We start from the raw sequence: 22,901 nt of genomic DNA on the forward strand, positions 1-22,901 counted from the left end.
AATGAGTATGACTATGAAAATGAATATCCGATCCCCGATAAATATAAAGACGGAGGATATGAAATTCAATTTGGACCTAACTCATTGCTATCCCTAAATCAGTACTTAACACCATCAACTATGTTGAACTTTGTTTCCTCAAATTCTCGATTATGGGTTCCCAAGTTCTCTACTTTCAGCTCCTCGAACTCCCACTCTTCGAGTTCAGTAGTACCCTTCTTCATTTTCATAAAATTAAGAAAAGAACTGAAAAAGTTTCATTTTCACTCCCATGATAAGGAATAATCATGGCAATATAAAAATCATATAAGAATTCTGAATGGAATTTCCTATCAAACACCCGAACCATGAGTTGTCTATTACAAACACAACAACATCAACTAGCCTTATCCCATTAGATTAGATGGATCGACTGAGGGATCTGTTACAAATCTCACACAAAAATAAGCCAAATACAAACAAATCATCAAGTGTTATCGAGCTCTGTGATCTCATCTTGGATTCATATATACAAGATTTAATAAGATAAAGTCTGAAACTTATATCATTAAATCGATGTTACAATAAGAGGGGAAGAAAGACCACAAACTTGAACAATAGAAAGAGAGGAATGGAATTAAAAGAAGGACCACCACCACCTCCTATTTGTGCCCACAGTGATTGGATGCTGTTCCCTAACATTGCTCGGGATTTGTACATCGCCGGTAGGTTTTTTCAACAAGGAAGCAAGAATGATTCTGATGATACAAATAATTGGAACCGCAGCTAAAAACAACCAGCAGACTCCGTTACCTCCACCCCTCGATTGAGTTGGCACCCGACGGTGCTCCTCCACACTACCTGGCTCATTCCTTGCATCATTGAAGTCATGAGCTTCCTCAGTCCCCTCTTCGTACTCTGGATCATCGGTTGGAAGCTCATGCCTGCAAATCAGGCATGAGTTCCTCACTTTAACCATGGCAAGATGCAGAAAGGATGGTATAGGTGGTTGCAGGGAAGCTCCTTTGCTTTTGTATGAACAACCAATGGATCCTTGCAGACTGAACAAATCTCATGTTCATTTGCAATGACTACAGATGGGAGATCTCTCACAATCGATGCAGCCGCAGGAGCTGCACCTCTTCTTGAGCTATCGGCCTCTGCAAGCTGCTCGAGTAGTTCATCAAACCCCCTTGCATCGACATAGTCTTCTGGATTCCCAATGTAAGTTATTCGAAACTTTGACTCTTTGAAGTCAGCAAAATCATCAGCATATTGTGCTTGAGCAACTCCTGTGATGTCAACCGATCTGTTTCCTTCCCAAATAGCCTCTTCCCAATCTCTATCTTCTTCGACTTGGTTATCAGAGTTCCACTGATCTAGTCCTGCATGCATTGGGTCGATGTCTATGTCACTAGAAGCAGAGCTTCCATTCTCAAGTTGCAAAAATAAGTCTGTCAAATAAACTATGTCGATCCATAGAGGTATCTGAGTCTCCACCATAACTACCAAAACTTAATTTTGAGTCAGATTCTCCGAACATGGAGTTTGATTGTTCAAGAACATCACTGTCAATTATCAAATAATGTAATTTGTGTCTCTTGGACCTGCTTCGAGCTGCATAATAGCTCCCATGTCGATGAGAAGTAAGAGGAGTACCACTGCCTCCAACTTGTGTTTCGTCATCATTATGGGTTGCCAAATTAATCAGTTGTGAAAATCTACGAGAGAATGAATCCTCCATTGTTTCTAGACTTCTAAACCTATCTCTGCTATGCCGCCTTAGTCGGTGAATATCTCTTATGTTCAAATTTGTCTGATTATCTTCAAGGATCATAATTTTACACTCTCTACAAATATGTATTGCTTCAAAACCATCATTTACATCTGCCTCCAAAGAAAAAGTTCTTGTGCATATCAAGCATCGAACTCCTGCTGGCCTTGATAAGGAAATAAACTTTGGTTTCGTGGTGAACGTTCTTGAGACAATGGTGATTCAAGGGAGAAATCCTGGGATTCGCCATCCATCTGAGAACCTGAATTGATAAAAAAAATTCTCATTTCCAAATAAAAATAAACATACAAATTGCAATGCAATCGATTCAAACAACTCCAAAAATCCATTATCAATTGTTTAAAGCTAGATGAAGCAGACAAGCAGTAAAGGAGATGGGGCATTTCTGCTTTTAAAATTCACTACAATAATGTTCTTACATCAGTTATTACTATTTACATGTAAAAGCATTTCAGAAACAAAAGGCGCTTGCTATGAAGGTCAACTATGTAAAAATGGCTTAGTTGTGTATTTGGGAAATTGATAGTAGACAACTATTACAGAAGCATTAATCTTTGAAATCTGGAATATCTAAAGAGAATGATGCAACTATTCCACAAGCATTATTCGTCAACTTCTGGCAGATCTATACAGATGTTACTTGTAAGAAGATCTATAATTGATCAAATATATAGTATATACGCTGAAGTTGAGAAAGATGAAATACGTCATTATCAATGTAGAGTTACCAGTAGGATATCATAATCACAAAGGAGTTCAAATAGTTTGACTCATAGTTATTAAAGGCGCTCACCTAGCTGCGCCCAGGCGCAAGACGCAGCCAGGTGAGCCTCTTCTTGTTAGACCCCGTGGTAGTTTTGATGTGATCAACCAAGTTGGTTAGGTCCTGCTGTGTTTGATCCCTGTGTCTGAGTGTGCAGGAGCTTAGGAGCACAGGAAGTCGAGCGGAAGACGCAGCTAGCGAGAAGGACGACACGGGAAGGGAGCCGACGGGCTCGGTGCGTCCGAAGGACGAGAGAGCTGCGGAAGAGTACTCCGGTGGGCGTGAAAAGCATGCGCGGCGTTCGAGGGGAAGGCCGGGAATTGAGTTCGGGTGAGCCCTATTCGGTTGGCCGCAATCATCCAAAAGAACGGAGCTTCGGAAGCTGAAGAAACCAAGCTGAAATTGAAGCTGCCAGCTTGGAGGCGCCTCCATCAGGCTTGAAGGCGCCTCCAGCTTGAAGGCGCCTTCAACAGGTCAAAGTGACCGTTTCAAGCCGCGGATAAAGTTTTATCCCCTCACCTCTTGGACGCGCTTTGGACCCCTATTGGAGGTGCCTTGGACCCTCGAGATCAGATTTCCAGAGGGTATTTAAAGCCCCTTAGAGCTAGGAATTTAGTACAACTCAAGCAATCAATACTGTAAGCAATTCCTAGCAACTAAGTGAGCGTTCTAAGTGTAAAAAGGCTTCTTCGCCTACAGTAAAGGAGATTCTGCTAGTGGAGCTTTTCATCGCCCTGGATTAACAACCTCCTTGGTTGTAACCAGGTTAAATTCTGTTTCTGTTTCTTTTTCTGTCTCCTTAATTTAGTTGTTATTTTATTGCTGATTTTATTTCTGAGTTAAATTCCGAGGAGGATATAGTTTATTCTTGTTTTCCAGTAATTCATCCCCCTCTTGTCGGCCTCCGCTGCACCTACAATTGGTATCAGAGTCTGATCGCCTCAGAAGGACTAACCGCCAACTGAAGCACTACGATCAAGACGATGGTCGGAGCAAACATCCATCCCCCGAAGTTCGACGGAGACTTCACCACATGGAAGCGCAAAATGGAGGTATTTTTTAAAACGGATTTTGATATTCTTATTACAATGAAATATGATTTTGCAGCGCCGAAAGACAAAGAAGAAAATACATGGAACAAGAAGGAGCAAGCCGCTTTCATCGCCAACGGAAAGGCAGAGTTCCACCTGCTCAGTGTGCTGCCACCACAAGAGGTAAGTTGAATCGGAAGCTACGACTCCGCAAAAGATCTCTGGGAGAAATTTCTGGAGCTTCACGAAGGTACCTCCGAAGCAAAGCTGGCGCGACGCGACATCCTCCGGACCCAGTTGACGAACCTCCGGATGAACCAAGGCGAGAAGGTAGCGCAACTCCAAGCGAGGATCAAAGAGCTGATCACTCAACTCACCAACCTTAGAGAAGAAGTAACGAACCGGGACTCAATTCGATATGCGCTCAACGCCTTCCTGAGAACTCCCGAGTGGGCCTCCTTAGTAGATGCTTACTACATCTCTAAGGATCTCGAGGTAAGTACATTGGAACAATTGTTTTCAACTTTCGAACTTCACGAATCTCGACTTGCAGAAAATTTAGTAGAGAAGTCAAACCTCAACATTGCCCTTCGAGCCGAAAAGGATGATCCTGACTCCGAAGCGACAATCGACGAAAACGAAGTTGCATTAATGGTAAGACGTTTTAATAAGTTTTTTAAATCTAAAAAATTTAGATCGCAGTCAAGTAAACATCGTCAAAAGAGAAGGACAGTCCGTTGTTACAACTGCAACGAAGAAGGGCACATCAAGGAGAACTGCCCAAAATTGAAGAGCAAACAAAAGGATAAGGAAAGGAGCAAGAAGTCAGCTCGAACCAAACACAACCTAAAGGTCACGTGGGATGATTCATCATCCTCCGAATCGGAAGTCGAAGAATTCTCGGGACTAGCACTGATGGCCACCCATCAGCTAGAAGACTCAAGCTCAGAGATGAGCATCGATGAAGGGGGAGGAACATCAGAAGAAGGAAGCAGCAGTGAAGGGGGAGCGTCACCAGATCAGGTAAGTAAGGTATGCAATCTAACCCCGTCTCAGTCTTTTCGATTTATTAAATCACTTTCTAAAGACTTATTCGAATTAGAAAAAGAAAATAAAGAATTAAAAATAAAATTAGCAAAAGCATGTCCACTTGAAATGTACGATAGTATAAAATCAGAAAATGTTAAATTAAAATTAGAAATTGAAAAACTAAAATCTACTGCATGCTTAAATCAATTTTCACACTCAAAATTAAAAGTTTATGGAAAATTGAACTGGTACATTAGAAATCATCAGAGTCAACTTAGAAAAGTACCAAGAAACTTTGTACCTCCTAAATTTTTGAATAACCCTGTAGGAAGGAACCTTTATTAGGTTCCAAAATCTGTGCTAAATTAATTTTTTAATTAAAAAGCTTTAAGAGAGAAAATTAAATATTGAAATTCTTTATGGAAGCTTTGTCTAAGGAAGTGGTTGTTGCTCCAATAACCAAGAAGGTCTAGTGCCTCGCCACGACCTGGAAGCTAAAATATTGAAAGAAAATGTTTAATTAACTTTCTGAAAAAGCATTAACAAGAATTAAATAATGCTTTGAAAGTTTATCAAACACTCCTTAAAATAAACAAAAATTTCTTTTACTTAGAATTTTTTTTAAAATTCTAACTTAAAATTTTTTCTTGGAAATCTTCTGGAATACTTCATTTGACTTAGATTTTTTTTAAACATTCAAAACTTAAAGTTTAACTTAGAATTTTTTTTAAAATTCTAAAAATATCACTTTTGCTTAGAAAAGTTTTCAACAATTCAATTTAACTTAGAATTCTTTTTTAAAAATCTAAAAATTCATTTTTGCTAAGAAAATTTTTTCTTAAAGTTCAATTAAACTTAGAAATTTTGTAAAAATTCATTTTTTTTACCTTATTAATTTGCTTAATATTCTCTTATTTGTACCCTATTTTTGCTGTGATCAAAGGGGGAGAGAAAGGTAGTACAAGTTTAGGGGGAGTTAGGAAAATAAAAATTTTACCTATTTATTGAAAATGTGTTGCAATTTTTAATTATTGTAAATTTATGTTTAATATGCTAGTTTAGTAATATCCTTTAAAATTACTATTTATGTCTATTTGTTTACCCTCACTTGAACTTGGGTTGATGTACATAAAAAATGGAGAGATTGTTGGACCCCGTGGTAGTTTTGATGTGATCAACCAAGTTGGTTAGGTCCTGCTGTGTTTGATCCTTGTGTCTGAGTGTGCAGGAGCTTAGGAGCACAGGAAGTCGAGCGGAAGACGCAGCTAGCGAGAAGGACGGCACGGGAAGGGAGCCGACGGGCTCGGTGCGTCCGAAGGACGAGAGAGCTGCGGAAGAGTACTCCGGTGGGCGTGAAGAGCGTGCACGGCGTTCGAGGGACGTTAAGCCGGGACGGAAGGCTGCTCGAGGAGAAGGCCGGGAATTGGGTTCGGGTGAGCCCTGTTCCGGTTGGCCGCAATCACCCAAAAGAACGGAGCGTCGGAAGCTGAAGAAACCAAGTTGGAATTGAAGCTGCCAGCTTAGAGGCGCCTTCATCAGGTCAAAGTGACCGTTTCAAGCCGCGGATAAAGTTTTATCCCCTCACCTCTTGGAGGCACCTTGGACCCCTATTGGAGGCGCCTTGGACCCTCGAGATCATATTTCCAGAGGCTATTTAAAGTCCCATGGAGCTAGGAATTTAGTACAACACAAGCAATCAATACTGTAAGTAATTCCTAGCAACTAAGTGAGCGTTCTAAGTGTAAAAAGGCTTCTCCGCCTACAATAAAGGAGATTCTGCTAGTGAAACTTTTCATCGCCCTGGATTAACAACCTCTTTGGTTATAACCAGGTTAAATTCTGTTTCTGTTTCTTTTTCTGTCTCCTTAATTTAGTTGTTATTTTATTACTGATTTTATTTCTGAGTTAAATTCCGAGGAGGGTATAATTTATTCTTGTTTTTCAGCAATTCACCTCCCTCTTGCCGGCCTCCGCTGCACCTACACTTCTGCCTATACACCTTAAGCGTGTGCCTTGTGAGAGTAGAAAGAAGTCAGTTTTGAGGAAATTGATGAAGATTCAACTATACAAATCTAAAAGGTGATGATGATAATGATATGATTGAGGAAAATGATGAAGATTTAGATATTTGATTTTTTTTTTAAAAAAATTGAATTATCCGTATAATGTATTTATTTGCTATTGAATTTTATGGATTATTGTTGAATTGTAAAATTTATACTAGAGTGCCTTACTTCGGTAAGGCGTGTGTCACCTTGCGTCTTGCGCCTTAGGCCCCATAGTACCTATGTGCTTTTGGGCGCCTCACGCTTTAAATAACTATGATTTAACTATATTTGATATAGTTCATACTCAGTTTGATTAGAACTGCATGGTTGAATCAGAATCAATTAATAATCAATAGATTTGAATCTGATCAATTCAGTTCAAACTATGTGATTCCCAATTCTAAGAATTGGCTTAATTCAACTTACCACGATTAAAAACATTACGATACAGGGTTAAAGAACTCTGTGTTTCGCACCTCCCTTTCCCTTGCTTCCTTCCTCACAGTAGACGACTTCATTGTTGGCATCCCTCCTTTGGCATCTTCTTCATTGGCGTCTTCTACAGAGGACACCGACCGCTAAAGACTACTGCTTCTTCGTTGAAAGACTTCAATCATAGGAGATCTCCATTCCTCATCCTTCAGCAATTGAGGTTGACCAACAGACATCTTTATGGCGAACTACTTCATCGAAGGTTGTTGCTTTAACTATTTTTTTTTTTTTTCATGTTTTCAACCCCATCCTCAACGGACAATTGAATGCCAAACAAAGGTAGCTTTTTTTTAACAGTTATGTTTGCTTCCAGTAGCTCTACTATAAGCAAGCTAATATAATGTTTGGTTGAATGTGTTGGATTCATTTCCATGCCAAGCCAATTTTGTCCTTCCAATCGAAAAGGACATAAGCAATAGATTATTCAAATATCTCAGGTAAGAAGCTACGAGGGAAAAAGAAAACATAAGAAGCCTACTAGCCCATCTACTTTAGCTAGATAATTCTTATCGTTTGGAAATAGATATACATTTTAACATCGAACTGAGCTAAAATGAGAGCAATATAGAAAGGAAAAGTCCATGCAGGTCTTATTCTACTCTTCAAATCCTAATATTTTGATGTAAAGGGTATGCCCATTCCATTCCAAAAGAGAACAATAGGTCAACAAACTCGAGAGCTTTAGTTAATATGCAAAAAAAACAAAAGTTAATTGTCATGAATGGTGTTTTATGCAAGGATGAAACACCTAAACTCCACATATGTTGAGAAACAATAGGTTGGCGAAAAAAAGGACTCACTTTGAGAACTGCGAAACCTAGCAATCAATATGTCCAACAAAACCTAAGATTTGCCTTATTTCAGATTATTGCTTCAATTCGTTACATATGCGCAATAGACTCCTGATGGTAAGCCCAAAATCAAACAGTAAGGAAAGCGTGGAAGTTGAACCTCAACGAACAATTTAGACATCGAACAGATAAACATGCACGATCGATAGGACGAGAGATCACAGAATAAGCAGAAAACTATGCCGACACGCAATTTCTTACCTCACCGTTGTTCTTCTACCATGAGATCGCGACGCCACCGTCGAGAAATCTCGAGCTGGCCGCTGCGGGGAATAAAGGAATCGACCGGAGAAAAATTGCAGGTAGAAATCGAAGAGTCCGAAGAGAATCGGAGAAATTGGAAGAGAGGGATGAGGTGGAGGGATTGCGTTGCGAGGATGACCGATTTGTAGATGGCAGCTATCAAGTCAACACTGGTGAAGATCGGTAAATAAGAAAGTCAACACACTGAAACGAGGACAGGGAGAGAGAGAGAAGGAACAAACCGAAGTACCTGCGTTCGTTGGCTGTCTAGGCCTTCTCGACGATCTTGTCGAGGTCCTCCTTCAGCTTCTTCTCCCACTTCACCATCTGGTTGGCGAATACGACGCCGATGCTCATCCCCAAAGCGTGCTCCCACGGATCGCCATCAGAAGCGAATCGACTTAGCAGATCAATCCCCAATCGCTGGAGGACGATGCTGCCGGAAAAAGAAGAAATTGGCTTCTCGGCAGCCACCGGCGGCAACATCGAAGCACATACCATACTCTCATGGTCGTTCCACTCGACTCTGCAGCCAAGAAAGAAGTTCAAGATTTTTGTTCTTGCCGTTTCCATCGCCGGGGCAGTTGTCTTAATCTTGGCGGCTGCTTTGGGATCGTTATGGTTCCTTACACGAAGGCGCAGGACGAACGGAATAGACGATTGGGTCGTGGATGAAGAAGCCATGGATAATGAGTTCGAAAATGGGAGAGGACCGAAGAGGTTCCCTTACCCGGAACTTGCCCGTGCCACCGGGGATTTCTCCGAGGAGGGCAAGCTCGGCGAAGGAGGGTTCCGGTCGGTCAACAAAGGCGTGTTGAAAGAGCCCAAGCTTGAAGTCGCCATCAAAAGGGTCTCCAAGGGCTCAAAACAGGGGAGGAAGGAGTATATGTCGTAGGTCAAGATCATCTGCCGGTTGCGCCACCGCAACTTGGTGCAGCTCGTAGGTTGGTGCCCATGTGCCATGACCGCCAGAAACTCCTCCTCGTCTACGAGTTGGGGTGACGGTGGCTTGGCCTCGGCTCTGCTTTATCTCCACGAGGAGTGGGAGCAGTGCGTGGTGCACCGGGACGTCAAGCCTAGCAACGTCATGCTGGACTCGGCGTTCAATACCAAACTCGGTGACTTCGGGCTCGCGAGACTCCTCGACCACGATGGCGGGGCGCAGACGACGACGGTGTTGGCCGGCACGAGAGGGTACATGGCGCCGGAGTACATTTTCACCGGCGAGGCAAGTAAAAAATCGGACGTATTTAGCTTCGGCTACAGGGTGCCCGGTGGTCGAGGTTGTGTTTGGATTCTCAAATGAATTCTAGAAATGATACAAGCTTTAGCTTTACAGGAGGGAGATGAGTCTTGAGGCGGCGGATGCGAGGCTAAGGGTGAATTTGATCGGAGACAAATGGAATGCCTGATGGTTGTGGGGTGATCGGAGAGAAATGGAATGCTCGATGGTTGTGGGCTCTCATCCTGATCCAAAAGCACTGCCGTCCATGGAACAAGCTATCAGTGCTCACAACTTTGAGGCTCCGTCCCCAGAACTTCCTCCGGCGATCTTCGAGTGCTCCAATGAATTCTAGGAATGATACCAACTTTTGACCACTTCTCCTCTGCATTTCCCTAAAGCAGAATTGGAAGATGGTAATCTAAAAATGCTACTTTTGTATTAATCTAATGTGTGGTTCAATTGATTATAACCTAAAAATATTTTTTAAAAGAGAGTATAGAGTTCCTTATCTGACGCCAAGAGAATTAACTGTGCCGCAAGAAAATAATCATAGAATTAACCATCGCCGGAACTTCCTCCGGCGATCTTCGAGTGCTCCAATGAATTCTAGGAATGATACAAACTTTTGACCAATTCTTCTCTGCATTTCCCTAAAGCAGAATTGGAAGATGGTAATCTAAAAATGCTACTTTTGTATTAATCTAATGTGTGATTCAATTGATTATACCCTAAAAATATTCTTTAAAAGAGAGTATAGAGTTCCTTATCAGACGCCAACATAATTAACTGTGTGCCGCAAGAAAATAATCATAGAACGAATATTTTTTAAAAAACCGCCGTTGCCGGGGATCGAAGCCGGGTCACCCGCGTCACAGGCGGGAATACTCACCACTATACTACAACGACTTTGTTATTAATCAGAGAATCTAAGATTAATATCTATAAATCTTCAACTAAATTTGAACTTTGTTCATTCTGTAGGTAGAAATCGAAGAATCCGAAGAGAATCGGAGAAATTGGAAGAAAGGAATGCGATAGAGAGATTGCGTTGTGAGGAAGACCGATTTGTAGATGGCAGATAAACCAGATCAAACCCGGTCGTTCTAGGACCCAGAGAGAGCGGGTCGAACCAAGTCAACGAACAACCTGTATGGTTGGCATTCAAAAACCCGAATACATATACCATAATTCCCATTTCTATTGAATCCTATTCAACTCATCAACCTATATATATTTTTATTAATCTAGTTGTTCAACATAAATAGAGAAATTCTGTTTGAATGAAAGGGGCTCAATAAGAGTATTTGCTTGCCCAACCAAATTAGGCTTTATGAAGGTTTCAAATCCAAAAGACAAAGCAATAAGGTGACAAGTGTTCTTGCAGTACCAAACACAAAAAGCACAAGTATCAGGAAGTGGGTGTTTGAAGTCGCCACTCTTCCCCTCACCCAATTTTCCCGACCGCCATCGCAGTTCGCAGACTCATCAAAATTGCAGCGGCGTTTGCTTCCTCAGAGTCGTAGTAATCTTGGTTCACCTCCGGAGGAGGAGCTTCCTGAGTGTTCGTGGCTGTGGCAGGTACCTTCTGGCAGTTCATGTAGTTGCTGATGTCGAAGTTGGTGACTGCGTTGGGGCCTCTGAACTGGATCGCCGTGAGGTCGTAAGCTCGGGCTGCCTCCTCCTGTGTGCCTGAAATGAGATTTTAGGAGGTTGAGATGGTGTTTGAGAACGATTGACTGACAAGAGGAAGAAGAAGAAGAAAGACATATGAGGACTCACTGAAGGTTCCCAGATAGCGATACTTGTTGCCAAAAACTCCAATTCTCGCCTCCCACCTCCCTTTGTGGTGGTGCCTGCCAAATTCCATCCATGTCATCAGTTTGTTTTCAGAGCACCGGCCTCAAATGGGAAATGTGTGCATGCTACAAAACGTATTCAGACTCGACCAAAACATTAGATTTCAGCCATTAATTAGCTAAATGGCAGCTACAACTCTCCAACATTTTGGACTTAATTCTGAAAAGGAAAAAAAAAGAGAAGCCTTTTTGTTCTAAAGATCAATTACTCCTCATTGACACGTTCTTCCAGATACAAACAGAAAATGAATATAAAATGGGAAGAATGAATGAATGAATGATTCAGATTTGAAACCAAAAGATAATACTAAAGATATGATCCTTTTAAGGAACATATATATTTGATAATTAACCTGGCCACCCCACGGTACTTTGAAACGCCTCTTGAAAACCCATTGCTCCTGCGCCTGAGAGAAGCCACGTATTCCTCCTTCGACATGCTTTGCATCTCTTCGTAGTCCTTTCTGTAGGTATCAAACTGGAGCAGAATATATGTGTTATTTATTTATCTATCTATCTATTATTTCATCACAAAACAGATCTAAATATCAGCACATACAGGAAAATTCAGAGCTGTTTCAGAACCCCAATATTTGAGTGCTGCCAGGTCATATGCCTTTGCCGCTGCTTCTTCATCATCATAAGCCCCTTCACAGTGAACACCACCAATTAAAAGATGGATTTTTTGGTCATAAAATGATCAAAGATGGAAATAAAAGCAGTTATGACTCTTGTAAGCAGCGATTTACCTAAATAAACTATGCCAATGCCGCAGGAGCCCCAACACACATGCAGTTCGCGAGACAAAATCCAAGTGAGAAAAAGGAAAACAAGTGCCATTAAAATTAAAGGGCAGAATAAATAGCTAATCGGCGGCGATCATGTTCATTAAGTAAATCCCTTGAGTTGCCCTTCTACTAACCGTGTCTTACCTTTCTTGTTCTGAAGGGGGTTCTTGTCCCATAGGCGACCTTCAAACCTCCCAGTCCTTCTATGCCTATAGATCGACCAGCTACAAATCAAAACACTACAAACAACTAGATTTTTCTTTGTTTTAAGTTTAATTGTTACCTGGTGACGCCTCTGAAAGAAGAGCTTCTCTTGCATTTTCCGTTGTCCAAATTCTTCTTCTTCTTCTCCGAGTCGGAAGCTTTCTTGGTGAGCCTTGGCTTCCTGGATTTGGTCACTTGAAACACATTGGAGGGGGAGGAAGAGGAGGAGGTGGAAGGAGAGCTTGCCATGGATTTGGAGATTGGAAAAATTGGTCCAGCGATAGACGAGCCGCGCGGAGTGCATATATAGGCAAGGAATAAGTTGGTTATTGGTTTAAGCTTGACCATGGGTTTACAGTGACCAATCAATTGAAGAGAGGCGCCAAGTGTCTTCGCTTAGCGAGCTGGTTGAGATGTGAAATACAGCATTTCACAATCCAAAGACAAGACGCACAAAAGGAGGGTTTTTTTTTTTTTTTTTTTTTGGCGTTGACATTTTTTTAATGACATTTATTAAAAAAAATATAGTTATAAACATTTTATTTAAATTAATTCATTTTAAAAATAAAATATCAGAGATCACATATTTTATAAATTAATAAATATATTAACTTAATAAATATATTAATCAAAATTGTTTAATTTGTTTAATCTAAACTCCCAAGACAGTATTGGGTAAAAAGAAATAAAAAAAATGTGTTTTCTATTTATGTGGTCTATTTTCTCATAAAATGATGATATTTTTTTTCTAAAAAATAAATATAGAAATTATCAATCAAATAAATTTTTTTCTTTTCTCATAAAATAAAAATAGAAAATAACTAAACGAACACGACCTAAACTTCCTCGAAGTAAAATAGTGACGTTGTTGAGCTCTGCTGCGACGATGAAGATGGTTACGACTTTCTTCATCTGCAAGTTCGCGTCCCTGACGATATGGAATAAAGCAAGGCTGCATTTTATATAAGGAGGCTCTCGAAATCCAAGGTGTTCAACCGGACTTGTTTGGTGAAAGTCGGCTAAGGGTAAGTAAAAATTTGATTAAAACAGACCAATTGATTCAATTTATTTGAAAATTTGATTAACGAAATTTAATTTTAATTTTTAAATTTCTTATTCAACTAAACTGAATACACTAAATAAATCAAAAAAATTTTTAGATCAAATGAAAATTTTACCTCCTATTTTTAGACCTGAATTTTATTTTTGAAAATTATTTTATTTTTTAAAAATAATTAATTTAATTTCTAATTAAATTAATTAATATTTTATCAATTTATTTTAAAAAAAAATTCAGTCGATTGGTTAAAAAAAAAATCATTTCGGTTAGATTAATTTGATACGATTCAAATTGATTTTAACCTACTACTTACCCAACCGTTAACGGCGGCGAATCTCTCGAAGCACCCCAGCGGCGATATCATCGAGGTCGGTGGACTCGGCCTCGTTGTGCACGTCATCAGACTAGCTTTCAAGGAGGAGGCAAGAATGCCGCGGGCCATCCTATTCCACCTCTTGTCGATAGAGGAATACCGCGCCGAAATCGGGGATTTGCCAGAGGTGATTCCCTTTCTGGTGGAGTTGATGAGTGAAGGATCTTAAATTCCAATCTTCGGTCTCTCAGCAACCAAGTTAAGATTTTGGAAGTAGGGATGGTGCCACGCATGGCAGTGCTCGCAAAGGTCGCCGAGCACAGTCTCCTCTCCTTCCCTCTCCGCAGCAAAAAGAAAATCTCTGTTCAAAGGTAACTGTGCTTCATCTCACAATTTATGATCTGCACTACCTTCAGTTCTCCATGGAAATCTTGAACAACATGTATTTGCCATGAACTAATTATGGACTGTGGACACTGATCCACCATCGTTACCCTCTAATAGCATGATTAAGACTTTTGTTGATCAAATTCTGAAGCCAACTGATGATGATTTCAAGGTCGGCCTCATATTTTTTTTCCCTTAATAATTCTTTCTTTTGTTGGTTTGATTAAGTTACTGATTTTGATAGTTTCTTTCTAGTGTAGCTGGTTTCTTTTGTTTTTGATAGGATATTGCTAATCTTTAATTGCAGCTATGAATTTTGCTTAAAAATTGACTTGGCATGTCGGGGAGATCTTATCTTGATACCACGCATAAGAAATACCAATGCAGATGAAAAATCCTTCTTTTTTACATTTGCACATCACACCTATTTCTCTGTGTCTCACATCAGCTATACAATCACATCTTAGTGATTTTCTTTAATAAGCATTAAGTATATTGTTTATTCTCGTAAAAAATATGTTCTCTATAGACTATATGGTGCCTAAGGCGAGTTGGAGAGTGTTTCTGGTGTTATTGGAAGGTTTAACGATGATGTAAAACTAATAGCATTCCATCAAGCTCAATGGTGAATGGACATCTGAAAGCCTTTGATAACTTGATCTGGAATATAATTAAATAATACTTCAACCATTGTTTTCATTTCTTTTTATGAATAGTTATGTTCCCTACATGTGTATCATTAGTTTATTTTTAGCGAATGTACGATATCTAGAAATATTCCAATAATTTCTAAATCACCATTTGTGCTGTGAGATGACACAAGCATTGAGCATGATATCCTGGTTTCTCATTGCATAACGTAATTGTCCATTTGTGATCTTTATTGTGTAGGATCGAAATCGCTAGAGAGAGAGGGGAAGGGATGAATAGTATTTGTGATTCTCACGTTCGTTTTCAAACTATCGAGTAATACGCAATGGAAATAAAAGAAACAATGCAAACACCAAGATTTACTTGGATCGGAGCTTGTGGCGACTCCTACTCCAATGGCCGCGATCGTTGATCGTTTTCGATGGGCAATCACTATAAGTTCGGAAATTCTATACAATTTGAAGTACAATATTTTAAGCAGTAATAAAAATTATACCGACAACGGAAAACAGTAAACTTGAAGCTTCTGGTCGTCGGAGTCTTGTTACAACTTTGTCGGATCGTTCTTTGAGCAGAGCACGGAAGGAAGATTGTGATTTCGAGTTATGTCTATGATGCTACTCGAACCGGCCTTAAGTAGGTCGTTGAGGGCGTCTCCAACTGCATGGAGGGCGCCTCAAAGCCCTCGTCAACCGCGTATGGATGAGCTTCGCACTGTTCGCAGCTTATCGGCCTGAGGGCGCCTCCAACCTCCATGGAGGGCGCCCTCCATCCCGTCCAAGGCGCCTCCAAACTCCATGGAGGGCGCCCTTGCGCCAGCGTCCAGGGCGCCTCCAAGCTCCAGGGAGCCCTCGACCTGCTTCCTGCGTTGCTTCGGCCAAGGCACCCGAGGCACCTCCAAGCTCCATGGAGGACGCCTCGGATACTGTTTATCCAGGCTTTTAGTTCTTTTTCATTCTATAAAATACGGTGCTCAAATAATAATTAAATAATAAGGTTATTTGAGAAATAGTCTTATTGGAATTTTAGAAATTTTTTGGGATTTAATTGGAGCTCGTATAACGTATTTCGAGAGGATGCATTTTTGGGCTTAAGAAAAGTCTGTTTGGAATACTCTTAAGTGGGGGTTGATTGGAATTATTAATATAAGATTTAATTATTTAAACCTAAGTTAGGTTATTAAGCCCTAAGCATTGTTCCCGATTCCTTTTTATCTCCCGATTCCCTTTGCCCCGAACCATCGCCGAGATCTTCCCCGAGCCTCACCTCGCGTCGCGACGCCGCCTCCCCTCCTTCGCTGAGCCTTTTCTCTTCAAATCCTCCGGCGATCTCCTCTCTTCCCGAGCCCTCAACCTCTCGCGGCCCCTCTTTCTCACGCAGTGATCAACAACCGCGACCGTCCCTTCGCGCCAACCGCTTGCAGCCGCGGGTCATCGCCAGAGAAGAAGATTCCCCATCTCCTCTTCCTCCTTGAGTCTTACGCCACCCGATCTCCTTTTCTCTCCCGAGCCACACCGTCGAGCCCTCCTTCTTCACTCTCCCTCGCGAGTTCCCGTACCAACAGCCGGCGAGATTCTTCTCCTCCTCGCTCGAGCAGTAAAGCCGTCGACCCCCTTCTCTTCGAGTTGTGCCCTAACTGATATGGTAAGTATTTTCCCCTATGTTTGTACGAGATCCATGAGGTATGGGTTAGGTATTTAGGTAAGGTTGATTTGCTCGTCAAAGATGTGTGTTTACTGGCCGGGTCTTAATTTGAGCTCTTCGTGAACGAATTTGGGTTTTGGGGCTTTTGATTGAATTCGATGTTGCTTGGGTTCTATTCCATTTCTTCCCAAAAGTTTGAGATTTTGAATCAAGATCATGAAGGATTCGGTTGGGCTGTTTGGTGTTTTGTTCCTTCCCTTAGTTTCTGAAAAGCTTGGATAGTTTGTTGAGATTTATGCTTTGATTGCTAATCTTCTTACTGCTTCCTGTTTGCTTCTTGATCCGGCAGTGAGGATGGGGGACCCCCCTTTAAGCAGAGTCAACGCCACGTGGAGGTTGAAAGGTAAAAGGTCAACCAGATGTTTGGCCGAGCGGATAAAGATTGGGGCGTCCGACCGAAAGTTCCGAACGGAAGCAAAGACACCCCGACGGGGAGTCGGGGTTCCGACGCTCATGTTGAACAGGGTCGTATGGCCGAGCGGGTAGCCCGCTCGGCCGAAGGCATAAAGCAGCAATACTGTGAACAGTCTCCGCCGAGCGCACGACCGGGAGTCGATCCGGTCAGACCAAAGGTACCTGCCGAGCGGCCGGACGCTCGGCGCAGGAACAGAAAAGACAAGGATTAAGGGACATCGGGAAACATCTTCTGATAGCAGACATGTTCGACGACTAGGCCATACGTAGAATCATACGATGGAAGGTTCTGTTGTCCCATCAAAGAGGTGCTCAGACTGTAGCAGTATGGGGTCAGGCAAGCTCCTTTGACAAGCCCATACCGAGGTATGGTAAAAGGACACGTATTCACCTCGGTATGTGTGCATGAGCCTCTCCACAGCTCTATATAAGGGTCCTCATACTTCGCCGGAGGTACGCATTCTCTCGTATTCGAAGCCACTTCTGCATTTCCTCTTGCCTGACTTGAGCGTCGGAGGGTCGTCGCCGGGAACCCCTTCCTGGCCCGATTTCCTTGCAGGTTCGCCGGAGATCCGTACAGCCGGCCGGAGATCCACGTCATCAGTTCATAGAGAGCCACGTGCCCAGCGTCCGTTGATTCAGCGTTCGGACAGGATCAATTTGACGCCGTCTGTGGGAATGCACCTGCATCCGAGCGGAAGCAATGGACGAAGCTGGACGACCGCACGCGGTGATGCTCTCCACGGAGGAGCTCGACGCTCTGATCGAGGCAAGGACCGCTAAGCTTGTGGAACAAAAACAGAAGGCACAAGCCGAGCGGATGGAGCAACAAGCGACGTTCGCATCGGGAGGCCGAGCGGAAGCACTACTGGCCACGGTTCCATTTCATCGGGCCCTATTTCGTACGCCTCCTGAAGCCGCAATAGTTAATCGTGACCGATGATCTTCATCCGACGAGGCGCCTATGCGAGACAACAGAAAGGGCAAGGCCCCCCGAACGGACCATCTTGGTAAGTTCGACAACAGGGCTATCCTACATCAATACACAGATGGAGTAAAGTGCCGGATGTTCCTTACCACCCTCTCGGGATCGGCGCAATGGTGGTTTCGGAGGCTGCCGGACGGATCCATTACAAGTTTCAAGGAGTTCCGCACGACCTTCCTCCACCATGTTGCAAGCAGTCGGCGTTACCAGAAGACTAGTGTCAGCTTATTTGCCATCAAGCAAGAGCCCAGGGAGTCGCTTAGAGCATACATCCAACGATTTAACCGAGTGACCATGGATATTCCAACGGCCACCTCTGAAATGATGATGAATGCGTTCACGCAAGGTCTCGTGGACGGTGATTTCTTCCGGTCACTCATTCGGAAACCGCCTTGAGATTACGATCATATGTTACACCGGACTAACGAGTACATTAATGTGGAGGAAGCCCAGACGGCCCGGAGAAAAGAAGTTCCAACTGAGCGGCTAGCCCCTGCCGAGCGGAAGCCTGTCAATCGTCAGGAGCCGCCTAGAGGACCGAGGGCCGAAGCAGTCCACCCTCACCACGTGAGGTCCCAAGCAGTCCAAGAGGTATCTGCCGAGCGGCCCAAGCCAAAGAAGAAGGTATGGACCCCTATGTTTTGCTCCTTCCACCGGGCCGACACGCATAACATGCGGGATTGCCGAAGCCTTCCCCTGATCGCCCACCCCGCTCCTCGGAGTAACCGGCGTCGATCACCATCATCCGACAGGCGACAACGACATCATGAGGCCGATCGGCGGATACCCGACAGGCGACAACATCAGTCTCCTGAACGGCATTACCCTCAGAGGCACGAGGACACTCCTCGGGTGTCTAGGGAGCGGCCTAGGCCGTCCGCTCGGGAAGAAGAAAATAGAAGTAACACTTCCCGAGGCGAAATCAACATCATCGCCGGCGGGCCGATCGGAGGCGACTCCAACAGAACAAGGAAGGCGAGCGTCAGGCAGCTTCAGATCCATGCGGTCGGCTGCAGCCAAGAACGGGCGAGCGGTCCCGAAACAGTTTTGGGCCCAGGGACTTGGAGGGAGTCGAAGTGCCACATGACGACGCTCTTCTCATGAAAGCGGTAATAGCTAACTATACTATTCACCGCATTTTCATCGATACAGGAAGCTCGGTCAATATTATATTCAAAAAGGCCTTCGACCAACTGCAAATTGATCGAGCCGAGCTGCTGCCCATGACAACCCCTCTCTATGGGTTTACGGGCAATGAAGTTTTGCCGGTCGGACAGGTCCGATTGGCTATTTCGCTGGGAGAGGAGCCGCTCAGAAGGACGAGGACTGCCAACTTCGTCGTGGTCGACTCTTCTTCAGCATACAATGTTATCTTGGGGCGACCGGCGCTCAGCGAGTTCCGAGCGGCAGTCTCCACCTTCCACCAGAAAATCAAGTTCCCGGTGGAGGATAAAGTGGGAGAAGTACGAGGAGACCAGCTGGCGGCTCGGCGATGCTACGTCGAGATGGTCCGAGCTGAAGCTAACTCCGCTCGGAAGACGCCACGGATCGAGGTGAACGCCATAATCGAAAAACCACCCTCTTTGGTTTATGAAGGAAAAGAGGAAGTGCAAATTCACTCAACCCGATCGGAGGCCACCACATTCATTGCGGCCGATCTGGAGGCAAGCCAGAAAAAGGAAGTGATCAAATGTCTCCAGAAAAACTGCGATGTCTTCGTTTGGTCGACGCATGAGCTGCCCGAAATTTCGCCAAGTATAGCGCAGCACGAGCTCCACGTCCGACCGGATGCTCAGCCGGTGAAGCAAAGGAAGAGGGACTTCAGCGCCGAACAAAATACCATCATCCGAGCGGAGGTCGAGAAGCTCCTGGAGGCCGGCCACATACGTGAGGTCCAGTTCCCGAGCTGGCTGGCGAACGTGGTACTAGTCTCCAAGCCGGGCAACAAGTGGAGGGTTTGCATCGATTTCCGGGATCTCAACAAAGCATGCCCAAAGGATTTTTATCCTCTACCCCGGATCGATCAACTGGTGGACTCCACAGCCGGCTGCGAGTTGATATGCATGCTCGACGCCTATCAGGGCTACCATCAAGTGTCACTCGCCCGAGAAGATCAAGAGAAGGTCAGCTTCGTTACAGCCGACGGCACTTACTGCTACAATGTGATGTCGTTCGGACTGAAGAACGTGGGAGCAACTTATCAGCGCTTGATGAACAAAGTGTTCAAGGAGCAGATCGGACGAAATTTGGAAGTGTACGTGGATGATATTCTCATCAAGTCCGTCCGAGCGGCCGATCTCTTTAAAGACATGGAGGAGACTTTCCGAACGCTCAGGAAGTATGGAGTTAAGCTGAACCCTCAGAAGTGTCTGTTCGGAGCAAAAGGCAGGCGTTTCTTGGGCTATATAGTGACCGAGCGGGGCATCGAGGCAAATCCCAGCAAGGTGAAAGCATTACAAGATATGCCGCCCCCAAGAAATCTAAGGGAAGTACAGCGCTTGACCGGTCGGATAACAGCATTGTCAAGATTCATCTCGAAGACGGCCGATTGAAGCCTCCCGTTTTTCAAAATCTTGCGCAAAGCTACTAAATTTCATTGGGATGAAGAATGCGATCGGGCGTTTGAAGAACTGAAGACATATCTGAACTCTTTGCCCGTGCTAGCCAAGCCAGCTGTAGGTGAGTCGCTCTGTATTTATTTATCTTCAACCGAGCAGGCAGTAGGCTCGACATTAGTGAGGACGAGCGGAGAGGAACAACCAGTGTACTTCTTGAGCCATATTTTAAAAGACGCTGAATCTTGCTACACTGGGCTCGAGAAGCTGGCTTTTGCTTTGGTCCTCGCCGCTCGGCGACTTCGTCCTTATTTCTTGGCACATACAATCATCGTCCGGACAAATAACCCATTGGGAAGAGTGCTGTTGAACCCAGAAGCGTCCGGACGGCTCATCAAATGGACAATGGAGTTGAGCGAATTTGACATTCAGTATCAACCCCGTTCGGCGATAAAGGCGCAGCCCTTGGCAGATTTTGTCACCGAAGTGCAAAAGCCAGAGCCCGAAGCTATGTGGAAAATATTTGTGGACGGATCGTCCACTCGGCTCGGGAGCGGTATTGACGTGCTATTACTCTCTCCCCAAGAAGAAATGATGCACTTATCCGTCCGGCTGGACTACAAAGCCACCAATAATGAAGCGGAGTATGAGGCGCTCATAGCCGGCTTGCAAGCCGCTCGGCATGTTGGGGCCGGTCGGGTGATGCTCCATTCCGACTCTCAGCTGGCTGCCCAACAGCTCTCGGGCACTTTTGAGATTAACAACGCTCGGCTCAAACTCTACGCTGAAGCCTTCGAAAAGCTCAAGGCCAACTTCAGAGAAGTCATTATCCAGAAGATACCCCGAGCGGAAAATCAGGCGGCAGATGAGTTAGCCAAACTTGCAAGTTCAATATCACCGGTCGTCATCCAACAGCCAATTGAACAAGTATCTTTGGTGGCGCACGTCGACCTGATGGAGGGCCTCGCGTTTTCGAGCGATTGGAGGACAACCATCATGGAGTTTCTTCGATCGGGGGCAACACCATCCGATCGGGAAGCAGCCCAGCTATTAAGGAGGAGAGCCGGTCGGTTCACGCTCATTGGAGACCAACTCTACAAGAAGGCTTTCTCCCGCCCACTGTTGAAGTGTATGAGCTCGGAGGATGTGGAGTACATCCTCCACGAAGTGTACCAAGGATCGTGCGGGGGACATCCGGGCGGATGATCGCTGGTTAGGAAGATCTTGCTGGCCGGATACTTCTGGCCAACCCTGCAAACAGACGTCGCTCGGCGTAACTGGTGGTCCAGTCAGTCGGACTAATCGCCTCCTTCGACTAGACTTGAAGGGGAGACAAGTGATCCGGCAGTGAGGATGGGGGACCCCCCTTTAAGCAGAGTCAACGCCACGTGGAGGTTGAAAGGTAAAAGGTCAACCAGAGGTTTGGCCGAGCGGATAAAGATTGGGGCGACCGGCCGAAAGTTCCGAACGGAAGCAAAGACACCCCGACGGGGAGTCGGGGTTCCGACGCTCATGTTGAACAGGGTCGTATGGCTGAGCGGGTAGCCCGCTTGGTGATGTAGCGAATCTGTCACATCCGCTAATCAAATTGTACAAATGTATTTTCCACTGAACCCCTTAATTTAAACAATAATGTTGTAGTAACGAGCCCAGGATCGCTCTCGAGGAACCAATGGTAGAATGTAATTTAGGATTGTCTTTTTATTCCTATTTTTGGGGTTTTCGATATAAAAATGGAAATGGGGGAATTCAAACTTTAAATCTAAATCTAACAAAAGTAAAGCACAGCAAATAAAAACTAATCTAATGCAAGAGTGAAACCTAACTATGAGCTAATGAACACTTGTGTGCCAATAATCAAACCAAAACGCATTGTCACTCTACGTTTTGATTAAATTATTAACACACACTTAAACTAAATATGAAATTACAAGACAGAAATAAAATTTAATCTAAAGCATGATTCAAACCCTAATTTGGAACTTAAACTCTAAACACTTAACCAAGCATCAAATTAACTTAAACTAAGCTTCAATTAAGTAATGAAATACTAAACTACTGCTAAAAACATAACAAACAATTAATGAATCCAATCTAAGCTATAAAACAGAAATGAAATGAACTGAAAAGGTAAACCAATCCAATCTCTCAACCAATCTAACAAGCTCACACTCTTGCCGTCACACAAGAGTGCCAAAGTCGAAACCACCCGACTCTGGACCTCAATGAATACTCTCAGTAGCGTATCAGCTCGAGGAAGGTTCAGCTACACCGACGGACCACCCCCGGCGAGCTAAGAACAACTCGCAACCCACTCAAGTGCCGAAAATCTGGAAATCTGCTAATCTGGATCTCTGGATCTGGAGTGGAGCTGTGGATGACAGATGGGCATCGGATGGAGCTCAGGAACACCGGCGGACCACCTCCGAGTGTTTCTGATGGACGGAGATACCGTAGATTGGAGGACCACCTCCAAATCTCGGCGGGAACAGAAAATCGCAGAAAAGAGAATTGCGCCGGAAGGAACA

The 22,901-nt window shown here is 43.9% G+C and overlaps 3 protein-coding genes and 1 non-coding gene across 5 annotated transcripts; 1 reads left to right on the forward strand and 3 right to left on the reverse strand.

The window, feature by feature from the left end:
* Positions 1–463: 463 nt before the first annotated feature.
* On the reverse strand, positions 464–8,915 carry LOC121970886. Of its 2 annotated transcripts, XR_006109029.1 has the most exons (3): positions 8,482–8,623; positions 8,190–8,401; positions 464–2,015 (listed from the first exon to the last, which is right to left on the reverse strand). XR_006109029.1 is itself a non-coding variant. In XM_042521887.1 (2 exons), the coding sequence occupies exon 1, from the start codon at positions 8,913–8,915 to the stop codon at positions 8,499–8,501; it is 417 nt and encodes a 138-aa protein (XP_042377821.1). In that variant the 3' UTR covers positions 8,044–8,401; positions 8,482–8,498. The 2 variants fall into 2 exon arrangements, 1 of the variants encoding a protein (XP_042377821.1); XM_042521887.1 differs by lacking the exon at positions 464–2,015 and having other exon boundaries at positions 8,044–8,401; positions 8,482–8,915.
* A 183-nt stretch (positions 8,916–9,098) lies between these two features.
* Positions 9,099–9,905, forward strand: LOC121970888 (L-type lectin-domain containing receptor kinase IX.1-like). The gene is made up of 2 exons (XM_042521888.1): positions 9,099–9,459; positions 9,571–9,905. The coding sequence occupies exons 1-2, from the start codon at positions 9,193–9,195 to the stop codon at positions 9,586–9,588; spliced, it is 285 nt and encodes a 94-aa protein (XP_042377822.1). The 5' UTR covers positions 9,099–9,192; the 3' UTR covers positions 9,589–9,905.
* Positions 9,906–10,290: 385 nt separating this feature from the next.
* On the reverse strand, positions 10,291–10,362 carry TRNAH-GUG. Its single transcript has one exon. It is a non-coding gene; the product is annotated as a tRNA-His (tRNA).
* A 405-nt stretch (positions 10,363–10,767) lies between these two features.
* LOC121973618 (ethylene-responsive transcription factor WRI1-like) lies at positions 10,768–12,553 on the reverse strand. The gene is made up of 6 exons (XM_042525011.1): positions 12,384–12,553; positions 12,240–12,309; positions 11,872–11,964; positions 11,666–11,790; positions 11,236–11,309; positions 10,768–11,145 (listed from the first exon to the last, which is right to left on the reverse strand). The coding sequence occupies exons 1-6, from the start codon at positions 12,551–12,553 to the stop codon at positions 10,901–10,903; spliced, it is 777 nt and encodes a 258-aa protein (XP_042380945.1). The 3' UTR covers positions 10,768–10,900.
* Between the last annotated feature and the right edge of the window lie 10,348 nt (positions 12,554–22,901).

The sequence above is a fragment of the Zingiber officinale genome, chromosome 4A (genome assembly GCF_018446385.1).
Source record: "Zingiber officinale cultivar Zhangliang chromosome 4A, Zo_v1.1, whole genome shotgun sequence".
Lineage (NCBI taxonomy): Eukaryota > Viridiplantae > Streptophyta > Magnoliopsida > Zingiberales > Zingiberaceae > Zingiber > Zingiber officinale.

Excerpts from the sequence above, each read along its gene's own strand:
- LOC121973618 (XM_042525011.1), bottom strand. The coding sequence starts at position 12,553 with ATGGCAAGCTCTCCTTCCACCTCCTCCTCTTCCTCCCCCTCCAATGTG. Across the intron at positions 11,965-12,239 it reads TTCAGAACAAGAAAGGTAAG|GAAGGGGCTTATGATGATGA; the intron begins ACACGGTTAGTA and ends GGTGTTCACTGT. Across the intron at positions 11,146-11,235 it reads TCGCTATCTGGGAACCTTCA|GCACACAGGAGGAGGCAGCC; the intron begins GTGAGTCCTCAT and ends ATCTCATTTCAG.
- LOC121970886 (XM_042521887.1), bottom strand. The coding sequence starts at position 8,915 with ATGGCTTCTTCATCCACGACCCAATCGTCTATTCCGTTCGTCCTGCGC.
- LOC121970888 (XM_042521888.1), top strand. The coding sequence starts at position 9,193 with ATGACCGCCAGAAACTCCTCCTCGTCTACGAGTTGGGGTGACGGTGGC.